General features: G+C 40.8%; 1 protein-coding gene across 5 annotated transcripts in view; it reads right to left on the bottom strand.

Annotated features, from left to right (window-relative positions):
* Positions 1-866: 866 nt before the first annotated feature.
* The window catches only part of elk1 (ETS transcription factor ELK1), a 31,007-nt gene continuing 13,583 nt past the window's right edge, over positions 867-18,290 (bottom strand). For 2 of the 5 annotated variants that reach the window (XM_013271817.3, XM_019349766.2), the window contains exons 6-11: positions 17,669-18,094; positions 17,432-17,582; positions 17,136-17,284; positions 14,839-14,922; positions 13,316-13,417; positions 867-8,864 (exon numbers count right to left, since the gene is read on the bottom strand). In XM_013271817.3, coding sequence (XP_013127271.1) covers positions 8,766-8,864; positions 13,316-13,417; positions 14,839-14,922; positions 17,136-17,284; positions 17,432-17,582; positions 17,669-18,094 — 1,011 coding nt within the window. In that variant the 3' untranslated portion in view covers positions 867-8,765. The remainder of the gene's footprint in view (positions 8,865-13,315; positions 13,418-14,838; positions 14,923-17,135; positions 17,285-17,431; positions 17,583-17,668; positions 18,095-18,290) is intronic. The other 3 variants (XM_025901419.1, XM_019349768.2, XM_019349769.2) reach the window with 3 other exon arrangements.

Raw genomic sequence — 18,290 nt, 5'->3', positions numbered from 1 at the left:
TACAGCATGCAATACCAGTTTGTAACCAGAGGGTGTAGTGAGTAAATATACTGAGAACCCCTGGCCCTCCTATTTCGTTAGGGGTGTTTTTAGGATAGTCCAGACTAAACAGAGCCTTGGTGGAGCTGTAGCTCAAACCATTAAAAATGAATTAGGTAAAAGCTTCTTTCTTCATGTTTTTGAGTGACAGGATGGAGATTTCAGTGGTAGTAAGGCACCTTTCTGTGAACTATGCCAGCAGTTAACCACACTTACAATGCAACAATCAGCAAATTCCTAGTTCTCCTAAAAACCCCCATCAACAACAAAGCTGTATGTGCTAAAACAAAATAAAGAGAGCCTTTCGTGTTGAGAAATTGGAACCCACAATTTTGTGGTAAAATTCTGCCCCCTGGTCGGGAAGTTCCATCTACACTTTTGTACAGTACAATTACAAAATAGATCTAATTAAACATAAAGAACATTATACATGAAATAAAATCAGATCTAACACTCTCTGGTGTTTTTAAATGATTTTTCAGTCAGTGCTTTACTTTGAGCTAATGGAGAAATCATATTGATTTTGTGCTCTGTGCGCGCAGTCATCACACTGATGTGCCAGCAGGCTGCTTCATCGATCAGGCATCTGAGTGATCACTGATGAGTCAGCATATTCTCTCTGAATCATCTGAAATCACAGATGACTTTCTCTCAGCGAGCGTTTCCTCTCAGAATTCTTACATTTCTAAATCTGAAGTTTATTGTTTTTTAACTAAGGGTAACTCATCACAAGCACTCAACATGTATGCTAGAAGTTTGAGCTAAAAGGTTTCCTGTAGCCAGGCATGCTTAGCATTCAAAAGTCATAAATGAGACAGAACAAACTGTACAGGACAAAATAGTTTTATTACCGTCCTCCCAGTGTGTGTGCATGTGTGTTTGTAGAAAACAAGAGGAATCATCAGCATAACATGGTACACCAACAAAAACTAAAATCATGTCCATAAAAAATAGCTTTTCTTTTAAATGGTTCCAGTAAATAACATGTTAAACATGTAGAACTCTATCTCAGAAAAATAAAAGCAGCCCCGCCCCTTTACATCAATAAACTCCATGGCCAATCACAGCCGAGGAGGGGAGGGGCCACGCAGGATCTGACAGCAATGACAGACCACAGGAACAACACGTCATTAACAACCCCCAGCCCATTGGTTAGGCCTGTCACATGGTACAGAATGTATAGCATATTCATATGTTCAGATTATATTTCGCATCTATATACAGTGAAGATTTCCACACAAACTGTGGACAGAAAACCTCTTTACAATTAGGAGGCGCGTCAGCCATCGGCTTCCGGAGCTCTCTGTCTGTCATCCTGCTGCAAAGGATCATGGGTCAGTGCTCTCTCCCCCAAGTTTAAATTGCTAGTTTTGAGGGCAAAACTAGCAATTTAAACTGTACAATTAAGGCTCAATAACCAAAGGATGAAACCGCTCGACAGACGATTTCCAAACACGCAAATGTTAACCAAATGTCAAGAAAAAGACTAATGTAACGTCCCTTCTTTCATTTTTCATGTTACATTTTGCTGTTAAAACTTTTATTATTACAATACAATACTCTGGGTGGGCACAAATAAGTATATAATTTTTAAACTACATTTAGTTAGATCCATTAACATCTAACAAAAAAAAAAAAGCAAATTAAAAAAAATATATATATATATGAATGACAGCATTTAAAAATTTAAATTTTTGCATAATGATAAACTTTCCTGGCAAGAAAGAGTTTAAGCTTAAATTCTAGTTATTTTCCCAATTTATTTTCAACAAACCTTTGACATAAGGAGGCAACTCTTTCCTGTAACGGAGCTCGGTGAAAACAAGAACCGCCATCATTTAATTTCTCGTTTTACATCTTTGTTTTAAGTTTTATTCCATCTTTGTCATTATAACAAGCAGCTGCTCGTACTTCCCAGCATGAATGACCTATTTCATATTTAAACTATTAAAAAGTAAAGCAGATACATACATATGATAACAGGAAGCAGATTGTAAATATTAGTTATAAAAAGAAATGTCTCTCTTAAAAGAGGTGTGAATATTTATTCATTTTTCATGTTACGTTTCGTCATTGAACAAGTCCTATATTAGATGTATTACCATATCAAAGTTACTACAATTCTAAACAGTGTTACATTAAGACAAAGATTCATTAAGTTGCACTGAGCTGGTATGCACACGAACAGTTTCTGAAGTGCAGCTGGACGGTACGCTCAGCTGCAGAACGACCGGCAGCAAAGTCTGTCCAGGCTTTGGAGGTCAAATATTACATCAGGATTCATTTGGTCACATCTGTGAAAAACCCAAACAACTTTTGGTTTATGAGATGAAAATCACTGAGAAAACTCCAGGCCTCAAGTGAACAGACAGAAAGCTCAGGAACAACAGATTTTCCTCACTGGATTTAAGGAACGCCTTCCTTTATAAGTGTCATGAAACCAGAGCAGAAAATATAACTGATGATGTTTATGAAGTGAAACTCATCACCAAATACTGAGTACATGTCCACAGACCGCCTATCACTGCAGGAACCAGTTTTTTTTTTAGCTTTCAACTTTCATATGTTCAGATCTCAGGAACTAACTATGCAGAAACCCTTTCTGTAGGTACCGTTGAGCGGCTTCAATTCTGACTCGGAGAAAGCGCCCAATAACTTTGTTAAGGCAGATACCTTTACAACACTTTGCCCCTACAGTGAAAAGATGCCTTATGTAACTGGAGGCAGGGGTTTGCTTTGCCTCTTCCATAACGTGGCTTCACTTTCAGTGATTCACATTTGAGAGAGACAGTTTAAGACTTCTGTGAATTAAAGACGTCTGAAAATATCGCTTTAAGACTTAAAGGCCTGCAGGTGAAGTATTTCCTCAAATGTCATTTTGCAAGCATCTTTCATCTGCATACAGGCAGCGTTTGCAAAGCAGACCCTTCGTCAAGTTCACTCAGACGGTGATGAGTTTCAAAAACAACATTACCCAGAATGCAAAGCAGTTTCTAATCGATATAAAGACATTCGTCATGTTCTGCTGGTGAGAGAAAGGTTAGCTTGAAGTTAAACATGTCGGACTCAAACCCTGCGTCCAAAACTCGATACACAAAGTTCAGCTTTTCTCGATAAATGGCTTATTTTTCATCGTCATGCTCTAAAAGATACACAACAGGGAGTATCTTTTTTTTTTTTTTAAATGAGGATGCATCTTTCTTCTGCTGCAGCTGAAATCTTTAAGGCTTCGTCGCTCTTTAAATCTTATACGCAATATAAACACGTCATCTCTGATAGAAAAATAGAGTCATGCTGTAAAGAGAGAACAGTCGAACACGATGGCTTGGTGCTGCGTTTACGTCGCCGCAAAGGCTGGGAAATCCCGCTGTCAGGGACCGATCTGAGGCTGAATTCAGAGGAGCTGATGATGATGGTTCCAGCTTGGATCAGGTAGAGAAAATTAGAACCGATCTTGAATCAGATTTTTGTTCCTTTTTAAACTTCACATTGTAAAAGAAAATTAAGTGGTAAACGGTTTGAAAGATTTTGTTTTTTCAGGATGTTTCAGGTATTTAACGAGTTGCAGAATAACCTCAGTGAAGGTGGAAACACTGAATACGAGCTTCACTCAGTCCCTGACGCTCCAGCTGTGTGTGTGTGTGTGTGTGTGTGTGTTTGCACAGCTATCTTTGTGGGAATCAAATAGAGGGTCAACCTTGTGAGGACCCACCTTTGAAAGGTTGGGTAGTCGGGCTTTTCCTCTCATCTATGAAGCATCTGTCCAAATCCAGAGCGCCCCCTGTCCTCAGCCTGAACCTCGCTGCAGACGCTGCACTGCTCTCAGCTCAACCAACCTTGAACCTTAAAGCTTAGATTACTTGATACTTGCTGCCATTACATTTGACTGTAAACAAAGACACATTTTTCCATTAAAAATATTCCAAAAAGTGCCACGGAACAGCACACACAAGACAGGTCCAGTTCTACGACTTGAATTAGCAGAGGGGAACATCTGTCAAATCAAACCAAATTACATTTTTCACAATAATATTGTGTAGGATGCAAAGAAGTTGGACATTTGAACATGAGAGTCAATAGCGACTGACTCACTTTGGCCATTAGTGGAAGTGCAGAAAAGTGCAGTTCCTGCTGCGCGTCGACACCTGCCTAAATATCTCCAACTTGTCTGTTGAACTTTAAACACTGTTGGAGCAAAGCCACTTCCGCTTTCTTGCCTTTTTCTGAACCAGTCAGGTCTGCGACCCAAAGCGTAGTATTGTACAGAAGAAATATGGATGACTGTGCATGGATGACTGTTAGTGCAGTATTTTTCTTTCCCCCATCATACTTTTCAAGTAGAAACAGGTAGTTACAGATTCGGTAATGACACCATGTTGCTGGTAAAAAGCACAGCAGTGATGCTGCAGTAATTTGTGGTGTGGTCGGCACAGCACAGCAGTGCACCCTAAACTGTAATCCTAACAGAAATGTCACTGAAATACTGAAACGCAATGTTATGAATTTGGAGAAAGGTGTAATTCAAATATGAACACAAGTTTTCTTTAACCTTTGTTTTCTTGGAGCATGTTCTGCACCTTCTGGGTATCTATGCTCTCCTCACCCTTGATGCAAACGTGGCAGATGATCTTATTTATGTGATAAAGACGTGTAAGTGCGCAACGAGCCAGAGCGCAAGATGTGCCAGCAGTAGCAACATCACAGCGAGTAACTGAGCAAAGCTTGAGTTGGACAGACCAACGCCTCCAATGAATCCTCACAAAGACTGCAGTGTGTGTGTGTGTGTGTGTGTGTGTCTGCAGCCTCGGCGTCACACACAGAAGCATAGAAACACGTTAACAGCTCCAGCAGCAACAACGATAACAACAGCAATGACAACAGCAACCTGCAGGGCGGCAACAGTCGGGTCAGGTTACCATGGCAACCACAGCTAGCATTAGAAATAACATGTACAACAACAACATCAACAGTCTGTTTTCTTTTTTTTTTTTTTTTTTTTTTTTTTTTTAGAGGAACATGAGTCAGTGTCTGTCTACAATTTTTGAGGAAAACAAACAAACAAAATATCTTTTTTTTGGTCTCTGCAGGTTTTTGATGTCGCCACAAGTTCACGTCAAACATGCTTTAAAAATCACATGTTCGTGTAAATCAAGCGAAACTCCAGGTCATCTGAGAGAACCAAGTATCCAGTCTGATCTGCTCGGCTCGACTCTACTCTGTTTCAGTCATTTTCCATTATAATAGAACCGCATCAGTGTTTTTGGGGTCGTTGTAGCAACACGGCCAAAATTCCTGTGATGTCATTCGTATGCGCCACAACACAACAGTGGAGAATATCGAAGCGTTGGTATACCTGCTGCCAAACCGATGCCAAGTGTCTGCACCTCATCACCGGACCAGGGTGTTGGTTTGTGTGGAGCCACTTTCCCTCACTGCCGCATTTGTCAGTTTGGAATTTCGTGAAGGACTTGCTTTCATGACACATCGAGTGATGCCACTGACTGGCCCACCTGCAGCATGCTGTCTGTTGGCATGCAGTCACATTTTAGGACCATTCAGAACCCCAATGGAGCAGGTACCAGGTACTACCACCTAATGGAAAACCCTGGAAACCGAGCCGAGCGGGTATTAGTGGAAAAGGTCTGTAAACGAAACTAAAAACTGCACAAAATCCAACTAATCATTGTTCTAATGCATGAAGCCTCCTAGCTTTTTGTAAATCATGTACAGTAAACTCATATGCTTCATAGCCGACGCTGAGAGAACAAAACATACAAACGCATGTCTCACAACCTAAAATTATCAAACTTTACCAGCAAGGATTTAAAAAATGTTTAAAACTGGGATTATCTGATACTTTGTTCCACAGAGTTTTGATCTTTTAAAGTTCTTAAGTGGATAAAAATCACTGCGGTGCCCTGAAGATTAGAGGATGTTCATCTTTAAATAATCTCAAATCCAACTGTAAGAACTGACGGGACAACATTTAACACAGTTCTGTTTTTTGGTTAATCAGGTTTCAGCTCAATTTTAGTTTGTTTGAGTTTAGTTTTTAATCAATGAAAGTGTTTAGTGTTAGTTTTTAAAGGTTTCATTTCTTCCTTTTTCATTCAAATTTATTTTATTTTATTTAATTGGCATTAAATCAAAAAGAGTCTACGGGGTTGAAGAGAAAACCCCCACAATCAGCTGATCCCCTGTGAGCAACACTTGGCAACAGTGGGGAGAAAGAACTTCTTCTTTTTTTTCCTTTTTTTAAACATGAAAAGATCTCCAGAAGCACCAGGCAGGGAGGGGCAGACGTATACAACACCCGAGAAACAAGAAAGAAAACGTTGCAATCTGCAGCAGGGAGTGAAAAGATGGGAGTGGAGAAGTAACTCTCAGTGCATCATGGGAAGTCCTCCAGCAGCCTGAGCCTACAGCAGCAAAGCTACCAGAGTCTAAAAGTCGAGATTAGCCTGAACACCGAAGGCTCTGCCTCTCGTTCTAACTTTTAGAAACTCAGTAAACAGAAGTAAGCCAGCAGTCTGCGAGTGAGGTGTTGTGATGGGATTACACGGTACTACGAGGTCGTCGAGATTTGATGGTCAGATTATTTATGACCTTGAGGAGTTTAAGTTCAACTCTGAGAGCAAATTTGACCAAACTGACAAAGACTAAAGTTAGAGCCACTTCCTGTGTATTTGTATTTTATCTGAAAGTTTAGTTTTTATTTAAATTTCAGAGAACTAAAATATTTTTTCACACACAGATAAACAGATAAATCCGCCCCTGCCATCAAGGACGTCTTCCGAGATTCAATTAAATACGTTTAAGCCATAAATGAAAAAAAAACATTTTCTTAGTCATCTTTTTCCAAGGTTCACGCTAGAGACCATCTGATGCTTTTCTAATGCCTTTTTAATTTTGAAATGTTGTGCTGATGTTTGTACAAAATGAGGACGTAAACTTGGACTCCAGGATGTTGGAGAATTTATTTTTTTCATGTTTTTTGGTGCTTTATTAAACACAAATTGATCAAATTATTTGAAATGTTTCAATCATGAGCACCGGTATGACAGAGTGTCATTAAGCTGGGTCCTTTGTTGTTGTTTTTTGCACAGAAAAAGCTTTCAATATATTAAAAGATGTCCTGCAATCTCAATGAAAGGAGAATAAATGTGACTCTTTCAACTTGTGGCAACATCACTGCAGATTTGTTCCAAGGCTTTTGGGAACAAAACATTTATTTTTCAAAGGTGCTCAAATAAAACCTCTGGAATGACTGCTGAGATTCAAACAATAAGCAGTTGTTAATAAGTAACGCAAACTCATCTATCACTGTTTTAAAACCAAAGGAATGTGACTCTGTCCTCGGTAAAACCTTTAAATCAAGTCTGACAGACACTTCAGTTCAGTTTGGACATTAAACTCTGTGAGAAAATATACAATCTGTCACATTTAGACACATTTATAGAGAAAGAACTTGGCTTTGAAAAACCTCAGGTCCACCGTCATCTTCATCCTTTGTGATTGGTCAGTTCGAAATGCTGCTGAGGAGTCCACTAAAAACAAAACAAAAAACAAAGAACCAAAAAGAAAAACAGGCCATGCAGAACCGGAGAAAGGCGTGACCTTTAAAATCGGCCAGTAAGAGCAAAGCAACAACCCTTAAATGGCTCTGAAAGTCATTTCTGAAGAAATCCAGCAGAAGGTGAGTTTATAAAATGTCAGTGTTGGTGCTGAAATTAAATTCCAACTGGGAGAGGGTCACCTGGTAGCTTAAAAAATGTGGGAAAAAAAAGATGAGACTGTTTTAAAAACAGTCAAGAACCTTTAAGGAATCTGCAGAGAAAGGTGCATTGAAAACAAGACAGAAATAAATAACCTCGAGTTTAAAAAAAAAGATCCCATCAGAAAAAACGTGAGATTATGAGGAACTGCAGATCCTTTTACACACATCCATGTGAACGTTCGTGAGACCCTCCTTCCAGTCTGCGATCAGTTACTCCCAGAAAACGTCAAGTCAAATCTTCTGTTTAGTAAAAACTCAAATAAGAGACAACTCCAGCTTTTCTCCGGTTTCCCCTCCGTCACACACTGAAGAAACCGTTTGAAAACAGACATTTGTTTGCTGTCAGTTTTCAGTAAGCAGACTGGCTATAAAAGCCATCTTCAAGGTTAAGCTGTTTTATTTCACAACAGTCACGTCAGAGCACTTTTACATCGTAAGGTAAAGACCTCACAATATTATAGAAAGAAGTCCAACGGCAGGTTAAAAAACACCAGTAGAAAAAGAGAAAAACATCCCTCCGCCTTCTCGTGGCCTTTAGATGCCGTTTATGTCCTCGTGTCGGCTTCTTGTGATGAGTTCAAGTCGAGAGAAGCATCTGGTTCTCTCGAAACCCCGCTGTCATAGTGTTTGAGTACAAAGCTATGAAAGAAACAGGAAGGTGGAACGAGCACAAAGCGCAGATTCCCACCTGTTAGAAAGTGTAAGAATCAGCGGAGGGTCTGACTGTTCCTCGGCTGTGAACGCGTCCACCAGTGAAAGGCCCACATAAACCATCACACCTACCAGTAAGAGTCAGCCGATGCAGCTTAAACATCTCATGGCGTCGGGTTTTTAGTGATGCATTTCAGAGTCAGTGCAGATCCGGCTTTTCCTCCGACCCTCCAGGAGTTGAGGAGATCGTTGGGCGAGGTTGTGCCCGGTGAAGAGCTGCTTCAGGCGGGCGGGGAGTTCAGGGCTTCTGGGGCCCCGGGGAGAGGACCACGGGGGTGGAGAGGCCGTCGACGCTGAGAGCCGGGATGTGGATCTGATTACTGCCGTTAGAGGGAAACTGAAAAGACAAAGAGACAATGAAGATGAAAAGTTGACGTTTTATTTTGAAGGAATGTTAGAAAATATCCTGCCAACTTGGTAAAAATCAGCTGTTTTTCAGCTGAAAAGTCTCTTCGCTTTCTTTCTGTTTTGTCTTTCTGTAGAACATGATGCACACTGATGAAGTTTATGAATTATTTTTCTTCCTCAGTAGCCAATTTACTGATTCTAGGACATTTAAGGCATTTTTATGCAAACTGAGCCCGTCGCTTCTGAACACTTTAAGGTTTGTACATTGAAGAAGAATGTGTAACTGATTCCTTTTTATGCCTGCATGCCATTTTATCTGTAAACACAAAAGTTTTGAATAAAATTAAAATTTGAATTAAAATTTGGTTCTGCAGTCTTTATTTATTTATTGGTTGAAAATTGCCTCAACTTAGAAACCATGATTCTTACAAGTGTGGTGTGTGTTATCCACATGTAGAAAGTAACATATTAAAATTTAAAGTATCACGTCACATTTGACCTCTGACCTCACACATCTGGATTTCTTTCAAGTTGACCCATAAATATTTTATATCTTTAAAATATAGTCGAGAATGAGCTGCCTAGTTAGAAATAAACTGTAACATAACAACGTAAAAAACCAGCTGAGCACTTTTGCCGTCAATGAGTTAAAATGGGTTAAAACACAGCTTTTTCTAGCAGGTCATGAAAGATGTTACTGAGGAGCTGCAGGGTTTTCACAGCCTGCAATTTTTAGCTGCACCACAAGGAGGCGACAAAGTATCACAGAATCACGATACAAACAACAGAGAAAACTTCATAACACCTTTGTCTCAGAACACAGGAAGAAATGATTTAATGATACTAGTTATAGACAAATCAGTGCTTAAACTACCCAACTGTGCGTACAGGCATGCAAAAATTAAAAAATATTTAATGTTTCAAGCTTCTCCCTCTTCTTTTTAAAACATTTTTTGGCTTGGATCCTCGCACCGCCCATCCTTCCTGCCTCCAACACATCAGCTTCAAGCGCTCCCTGTTCAACGGCTGTCTAATATAACCCACATCCTGACAGGTCCCATTGTAACGAGATAATGTGCAGTGTATTTTAGTGCATTATAATCATTATTACGACTCCGTCAGAGAGAAGTGTTAGAATGTGCTGTTGTTTATGCACTGAGTGAACTGAACCTTTAATAACAGATAACAGACGGACTTCAAGCTGGGCCAGAAACCTGCAGGCACACAAACCAGCTCTGTGTGTTCTCGTTCATCTATCAATGTGGGGACTTGTGTTTATTTTAGATCATGTGAGGACGCCCCTCCTCACTTTGGTTGAGACCTTCAGGTTTAAAGGTTTTAGACCTGGATTTAGGATTGATGTTTAGAACTATATTCAGATTAAGGCTGACGTCAATACGAGTCCTCACACAGTATGTGCGTGTTTGCGTGTGCGTGTTTGCGTGTGTGTGTGTGCGCGCGCACCCTGGATCAGATTCAGTTACCCGCAGTGCACAGCGTCCGTGTGTGTGTGTGTGTGTGTGTGTGTGTGTGTGTGTGTGGGGTAGAGGAGCTTGTGTCCTGAAAACCAGTTTTTATACTTTGGTGATTCTGTGATGATGATTTCCTCTTCAATGCCAGTAAAGATAAGGGCCTCCCATCTATGATGGTCATCCATAAATCATCTTCTAATTTCACTACATGAAGCCAGCGTGGCCAGACACCATGCTACAGAGTCATCGTGTCATTTTATCGCTCAGGAAATTGAAGACGAGTCAGTTTTCATGAGCGAGCGACAGTTGTTGCTCCATACAGTTGACTTACATTGAAATTAATTTTTTGCCTTTTACAAAAAACCCCCCAAACAAACAAAAAAACCACATAACAGGCAAAGCACTTCCTCTAATGCCCACCCGGTGCTCGTTCTGAAAGTGTGTTAACGCACAGACTCCCGTGTTAAAATGCATTAAAAGGCATGTTTACAGCCTGGTGCAAAAACCCTTTTCAGCCTCTATGAATATTTTCCACCTTCATAACAACTGAACAGGCAGTGAATGCATCACAGTGTGGGACCTGCTCAGTGCAGACATTCATCAACACTTCCCAGAGAACCACCGGCTGCACATTGCCCTCCCTGGAGGACATCTCCAGTTCTTGGTGTCTCAGTGGGGCGAGGAAAATAATTTAAGACCCTTTTCACCCTGGACATCTAACTGTTCAACCTCCTGCCCTGCAGTACAGGTGCACCAAGCACCGGGTAAACAAACTCAGTTTTTTCCCCTGGGCTATAGAGCAGGGCGATATGACCAAAAATATTTATCACGATATACATTTGAAAATTTGCGATAACGATATAACTGACGATATAATTGACACTAGACAAAATACTTTACAACTCCACAGCTTTATTAGTGCAAAAAACCCCATCAATGTATTTTCACTTAAACAAGCAGCTGTTTTTTATGTGCATTAAAGTTATATAAAAATGTAACAGTGCAAATTCCTCACTGACAGTTTAACCAAAAGGCATTTCCAGTGTAAACTGGCCGACATATCCTCAGCATAACCATGTATAATATCCACAAAACTTAAAAAGAGGTTATACACACACAATACGGTAATATTATGTTGAAGCACAGTACGTATCACTCCGCGAGGCTCCTGCCTACGATAGCCGTAATGCTCCGACAATCCATCAAGCGGTGCGGGTTCGTAGCTTAGCAAAGTCGTACTAAAACATTTGACAGATTTTCGAGCGCCGTGTACATAAAATCGTTTCGAGGTCAGTAAACACAACCAGAATTCATACATAAGGCACACGGGATTATAAGGGGCACTGTCGATTTTCAGAAAAATCAAAGGATTGATTTTAAGTGTGCCGTATTTTCCAAACAACACGGTAATAACGACGGCCCGCTAGCATGCTCTACCAAAAATAGTGCTTTGTTGTGTATCTGACGGACGAAAGCTAAACCAGTTCCACACCACTGAAGTTGCAGCATTTTTACAAACCAGTTCTGGTTCATCCGTTTCATTCAACGATCCACTTTCGCTCTTCTCATTCTGCGTCGCCGCCATGTGCGTATGTAAACATAGGCACTGTGCATGCGCGTTTTACCCACATTCTATCGCGATATTTCATTTTCCTATCGTTGCCCAAAATTACACCGGTATTACCGTGAACGGTATGATATAGCCCAGCCCTACTGGGCTATCACAAATTTGAGCTTGTATAAATAAACAAAACAAATTATTATTTAGCAACTAATTTGAAGTTCAACAGTGAATGGTGAATCCTTAATGTGTGAGTGTCTTCTTTATAACAGCCTTTATTCTTTACATAGTTTTATAAGCTTTCATCGTTTTTACTCATTTTTTTACTTCACTGTTTTTGCACTGTACAGAATATTTCACCAAATCTTGGATATGTCTTATGTACAGTGACGATAAAGGCTTTCTATTCTATTCTAATCTACAGTACGGCTCCTGCAAGACGTTTGTGGTTCCGTTTTGTTGCACTAATTAGCCGGTGTCTGTGTGTGTGATGCACCCATACAGTCTATAGTTGCAGCTTGCTGCAGAACCCAAAACCAAAGGGTGACATGATGGTGGCTACGTCCATCTTTTATACAGTTTATGCTTGTAGCCACTCACTTCTACGTCGGGCTGTGAAAACACAGCTTAGGGAAATGAGAGAATTTTTCTGCTTTTATGTTTATATTTGTTTGAAATTTGGCTGCAGAAAAATATTTAAGTGAAAACTTATTTAACGACAAACTCAACAGAAAACATGCACACAGAGATAAAGGAATGATAATGATGACAGACGGCCTCTAAAATGATCTTTTCAGCGCAGACTGAGACATGAATTGTTGCAGAAGGAATGAAGGGGGTGACCACAGGCAGTAGGAATTCACTTCTGGTGTAAATGAGCATCTACGTGTCTAAACTTCCCAACTAACAGCTGCTGATTATTGAACGTGAACCAGTGTGCATGACGGCGTGCGTGAAGTGGCAAGCAGAACTGCAAACTTGCTGCACAAACGTGTGAATTTTCTGTGAAACTGAAGCTGTGGTTTCATTTACCAAACCTGCATACAGACAAAGCCCAAAGCATTATGTGGCTGTAAGCAAAGGTTCAGTGTGAGCTCTGCAAACCTGTGAACAACCTACAGATTATATTTTAAAAGACGAGTATCTTATTGTGAGAACCAGCTCTGAACACTTTTTCCTTTCAGTTTTCACCACAAACTTCACCTGCAGACTGATTCTTTTCTCTCTCACCAAAACAATATTGTCTTATAGTTCCTGCACATGTTTCCAGCTGATTAAAGGATTTTACTGTGAAGGAGTTTTTTGTTACTGAAGTGAATTTTGTTGCACTTGTTATGTTCCATTTGTTTGTGCATTTGTGTCTCAGGATGTCGGAACTGCATGCAGTGGGCTCAGTGTATTTATTACCTGGAAGGAAAGTTTAGCTGGCGATCGAGGAGCGATGGGACTGAGCGTGCTCCAGAAGTGGATGGTGGAGGGAAGAGGGCTGGGAGTCAACAGGACCGGAGTCTGGAAGGATAAATGGACAGAAACATCCAAGAGTGTTTGACAGGAATGGACATTTCAAGAAAAAACAATTGACAAATGATTCAACTTCCTGTGTGGACGTCCCAACTAGATTCAGTTCTGTTTACATCAACAAGTCAGAATATCTAACAGTGAAATCTGTCTTTATTCCTTTCTGTGGAAGGAATACAGGTAACTTTAGAGGCAGGTTGTTCCTATTGGCTGCTCTACAAATGCAGATGACACATTTAAAGACAGAAAATGTTAAAAAAAAAAAAAAAAAAGAAGCAGCTTTGATTCAAGAACTGCTGACACTGCAGAACAAATCAAAAACAGGAAGAATGACTCATCAATACAGCTTCAATATCGATGCAGCGTTTCAGATGAAGGTTAACTGAACAATGGACTAAACCAGAGCTCAATCTGATCTCAGCCTGTTAAACCTGAACTTTAAAGTCTTCATATGTGCATATACTCTAAAGGTTTCCCCTTTCTTTTCTTAATGAAAATGTCTGAATTCAATGTACCATCCTTTTAGCCGATGGACAGGCCGAGGTATCGGAAGGAAAACTCAGATCACAGATGATCTTTAAACACATCCAAGACCTTCACGTGTAATTAGAGACTGAAGAACAATATTTTCACTCACTTGTATTGAAAATGACTTTTTGAGGCCATTAAACGTTTTTCTAAAAACAACAACAACCAAAAAGATGAAAAAATTATCTTTTTTATGAATAAAGTTATTTATGATTCAAACATGTTTCCCGAGACTTTGAACTTTGGGTACATTTCTGTTCCCATGTACTAATTAATTCAGTTTTATTTATACCGCGCCAAATCACCACAATAGTCGCCTCAAGGCACTTTATATTGTAAGGTAGACCCTACAATAATACATACAGAGAAAAACCCAACAATCAAATGACCCCCTATGAACAAGCACTTTGGCAACAGTGGGAAGGAGGAGGGAGGATTCAGGGTCACCTGGTCCAGCCCTAACTATATGCTTTAGCAAAAAGGAAAGTTTTAAGCCAAACTGGAAGCTGGTTCCACAGAAGAGGGGCCTGAAAACTGAAGGCTCTGCCTCCCATTCTACTTTTAAATACTCTAGGAACAACAAGTAGGCCTGCAGTGCGAGAGCGAAGTGCTCTACACTAAACTCTCACAGTCTGCTGTGTGTTAAGTGATTTGAAAGAAAGATAACTTAAACAAACAGCTATAGACAAAACAACAGATAAGTGACGTTCCAGGGAATTCAAGGTCTGTGGTGCTGTAGAGGAAAGTGTTTCGTCTCGGCTTGTTGTCAGCAGCATCGACGCAAAGAGGATAGCTGCTAGAACGACACAATCCTCCAAGTTGTGAACAGACGCCTATATGAATAAAGACACGTGTGCCACACATAGACAGGTGAGCGTGTTTACCAGAGCGTGGGAGGTGATGACAGTCGGGGTGAGCGTGTTGGTCGCTGATCCAGGAGCCAATAAACTGTTAACTGCTGCATTCACCTGCAGAAGGAACAGGAAGCAACACCACACGTTTACCTCTAAACACAGCACGATCATTCACTCATACACTTGCACATACACACAATATATATAATCCCTATAATCTCATATTTTGGAGAAAATAAATAAAAATGTAAAAAGCTCTGATGTGTTTTTGGATTTTTATTTAATCTTGTGACTGTCAAGGCGCACACGGGGTTAGAGTTCAGGGTGAAGGCGCCTACACGCTGTGAGATTTCAGCAAACCTAACAGTCGATTAGAAGTGTGTCACAGAGCTAACAGACTGCAGAATGATTAAACTTATGAATCATGGACTGTGGAGAATTTTTGTTTACGTGTCACATTCATCTTGGTGTGGTCATGATAAGGACTCGAGGACGCAGCACACAAACTACCTTCAGGGTTTTCCTGGATAAAAACATTTTTGGCAATCCCAAAACTTAGACAGCTTTACTACAATATTCAAGACTTTAGAGCTCTTTAAAACGATCACCGAGGACTAAACTCTCTACTTAAATTATTTGTTTATTAAACAACACGTTCTGGGCGTAGCAGGCCTGCTGCGTCTTTGTGTGGGCGTGTCCTATTGCTCTCACCCTGACTCTGGTGCCGTCCTCCTGCAGAGTCAGCGCACAGCTGACTCCACACAGCAAACGGCACTCGAGTCCAAAAGCTGTGAAGAAGAGTCGGCCTGTGCCAGTGGGCAGGCTGGCAGTGTCGTTTCCTGCTGTGTGGAAAGGAGTGCATGTTCCCACTGAATCCCTCTGTTTCATACTTTGTTAACAGCATCGACATCTTTCTGCTGATGTCGCTTTGCTTTTGATAGAAATAACTGCCCAGCTTTCTCCCTAATTAAGATCCTTTTAATAAAACCTAAATAAATAAAAGATATTTAAACTGATTATTTATGCTGAAGTGGAAATATCTGGGTTTTTACAGACTCAAAATGAGCCTCTGTGGGGGTGACCACGGACTTCTGCATGACTGTCAATTAATTTTTGTTACTGTCTTAACAGGAATATGCAGAGACTTCTGTTATTTGTAGTCATTTGTAGTAGATCCACTGTCACTTTAAAAATATATATTACAATGTGTACAATAAAATATATATTGATTTTACTCTTTGTTTACAGGATACATGTTATAAATTTGTGGTTACACTTAATCTTGTTGTATTTTGAAGTTGTCGTATAGTCATTTACATTTGCAGTATGTGCTGCTGATGTACAAAGAAAAGAAAATTAACACATTCAGAGCTGCTAAAAGCTTTAAGAGAAAAAGCTAAAAGCTTTTCGTCCTGGACGTTTTATTTAAGTGCTGTGAGACACATCACAGACTCAAAGGATTCTTTCTGTATGCTCAAAGGATTCTGAAAACTTCAATTTATCTGATAAATGTCTAACGTTCAAGTTGTTACATAGCACACATAGTGATGTTTCTCCATTTCACAACCATAACCTGATTTTTCCAGTGTTAAAACATGACTATATGAGAAAATGTCTTTGACACTGAGGGATTCACAGCTAGATGATGAGCCTGGTATCAAAGCAGAGGTGAAAAGGTGACCGTTTGTAACCGTTTTGATCCGCCACTTATCCCACCGGTTGCTATGACATTTGATTTTATGTCATAGAAACCCATAGCAGCCATAGTTTACCCAAAATGACTCTGAAGTTTCCAACAAACTGATCAAAGATCCAGAACACCAACGCTTTCCCATGTTCCTCTGAATCACAGGGATTAAGTTTTGATTAGAAACTATGATATATCCCATGATAATGGTGCCACTGGTTGATTAGAAAAAAATATTGTGCTAAACAAAAATGAGATTCTGGATTTTAGATTGTAACAATTGTGATTTGGACAAAATTAAAGTGCTTAAATGTGTTTTTCAGCCCTGAAATTTGGATTTTCTGTCACTGAGTTATGAAGTTCTAACAAAGTGCAAAGTTTTAACTGAGGAGACTGAAACTAGAGGGAAAAAAATCTAAATATGCAGGTAAAATTTTGCATGCCTTCATAAAAAACAAAACAAACAAAAAAACCCTAAAACTTCTTCCAAAGTAAAAATGGGGGTTCAGGTTTTGCCGTTTACAGCCCCAAAATCCAAGAAACACTGACCTCAGACTGTGTCTTCCTGACTTTCTGTTTTAAATTTAAATCTGAACTTTTACATGTGATATTCAGCAAAGTGACCAGCAGTGTTACAGACCTTATCGAGGGAGAGGCCGGGGGGCAGGGAGGGAGAGGAGGGCAGCTCCAGGCCTCGTGGCTTCTTTTGTTTTGGAGGAACAGCGTCCGAGGATGAAGCTGCTGGAGAGGTCACTGGTGAGGACGTCGTCACCGGGGGGATGACTGGATCTGAAGGAAACAAATCGCAGGAATGAAATCTAATGAATTATGGGAACAGACATAAAAAGAGGAGGCGGTCTCGGTGGGCTCCACGTAGAGAGGGAAGAAAAACCCTTTCCTTAATCAGGGAGATCATCTAAAATGCTTTCCTGTCACCTGTTAGTGTGTCCTGGCCCTCACCCTCTGTCCTCTCCTCCTCTGCTGGCTGCTGAACTCCAACCCCGGCATCAATGCAGGGCGGGGGCGGGCTTTCCACAATGGTGGGGGGAGGCTCTGGCTCTCCCGAGTCACAGATCAGCTCAGGAACCTGGATGGAAGAGCACAGCGCACCACCTTAGCACCATGTTTCTGTTAAACTTTTATTAAAAACCCAGAATTTCCTCCTCCTCTTACCACCTCCACCTGTTTCCCATCCAGTGTCACCATCTCCAGCAGCTCCTGCTCTGACGGCAGATTCTCCTCCTTGATGACAATGGGTGGAGGACGGGCGGTGGGAGGAGGAGCAACAGAGGGAGGAGGAGCAGCAGTTGTCATCGGCACCTGTTGCTGCTGCTGTTGATTGGGAGGTGGGTTGATAATAACGAACACAGGGGCAGGGTGAGACTGATGGGGAGCAGCGTGCGGGTGGTGAGAGGGGAAGTTGGTGGGGTTGGTAAGGCCCCCGCAATCCTCCTGCTGTGGGCCCTGTGTGCCCATTGAGACATGAGGAGGGGGGACGGGGCTCACCGTGCCCCCTCCGAGAGTGATGAGGGTGGATGGGTCCCCCATGTTGGTGAGATAAATCTGGGGAGGGTCGCTCAGCGGAGCAGCAGGAGGATTCTGGGAATGTAAACCAGAGGCGAGAACATTAATAAAGGGGACGTTATTTTCCATCATATTTTTAACGTTCCAGTGGTGGATGTTCATACTGAATACTGATAAAGGTCCAAATAATGACTTCAGTACACGTACAAGTAACGCCTGCGAGTCAAAAACAGGCTTCACACTGACCTAAATGCTTCATTTAAAGTAGTTT

This window comes from Oreochromis niloticus, linkage group LG20, assembly GCF_001858045.2.
Source record: "Oreochromis niloticus isolate F11D_XX linkage group LG20, O_niloticus_UMD_NMBU, whole genome shotgun sequence".
Lineage (NCBI taxonomy): Eukaryota > Metazoa > Chordata > Actinopteri > Cichliformes > Cichlidae > Oreochromis > Oreochromis niloticus.
The sequence above is the reverse complement of the archived record's forward strand: the minus strand, read 5'-3'. Positions and strand labels throughout refer to the sequence as shown.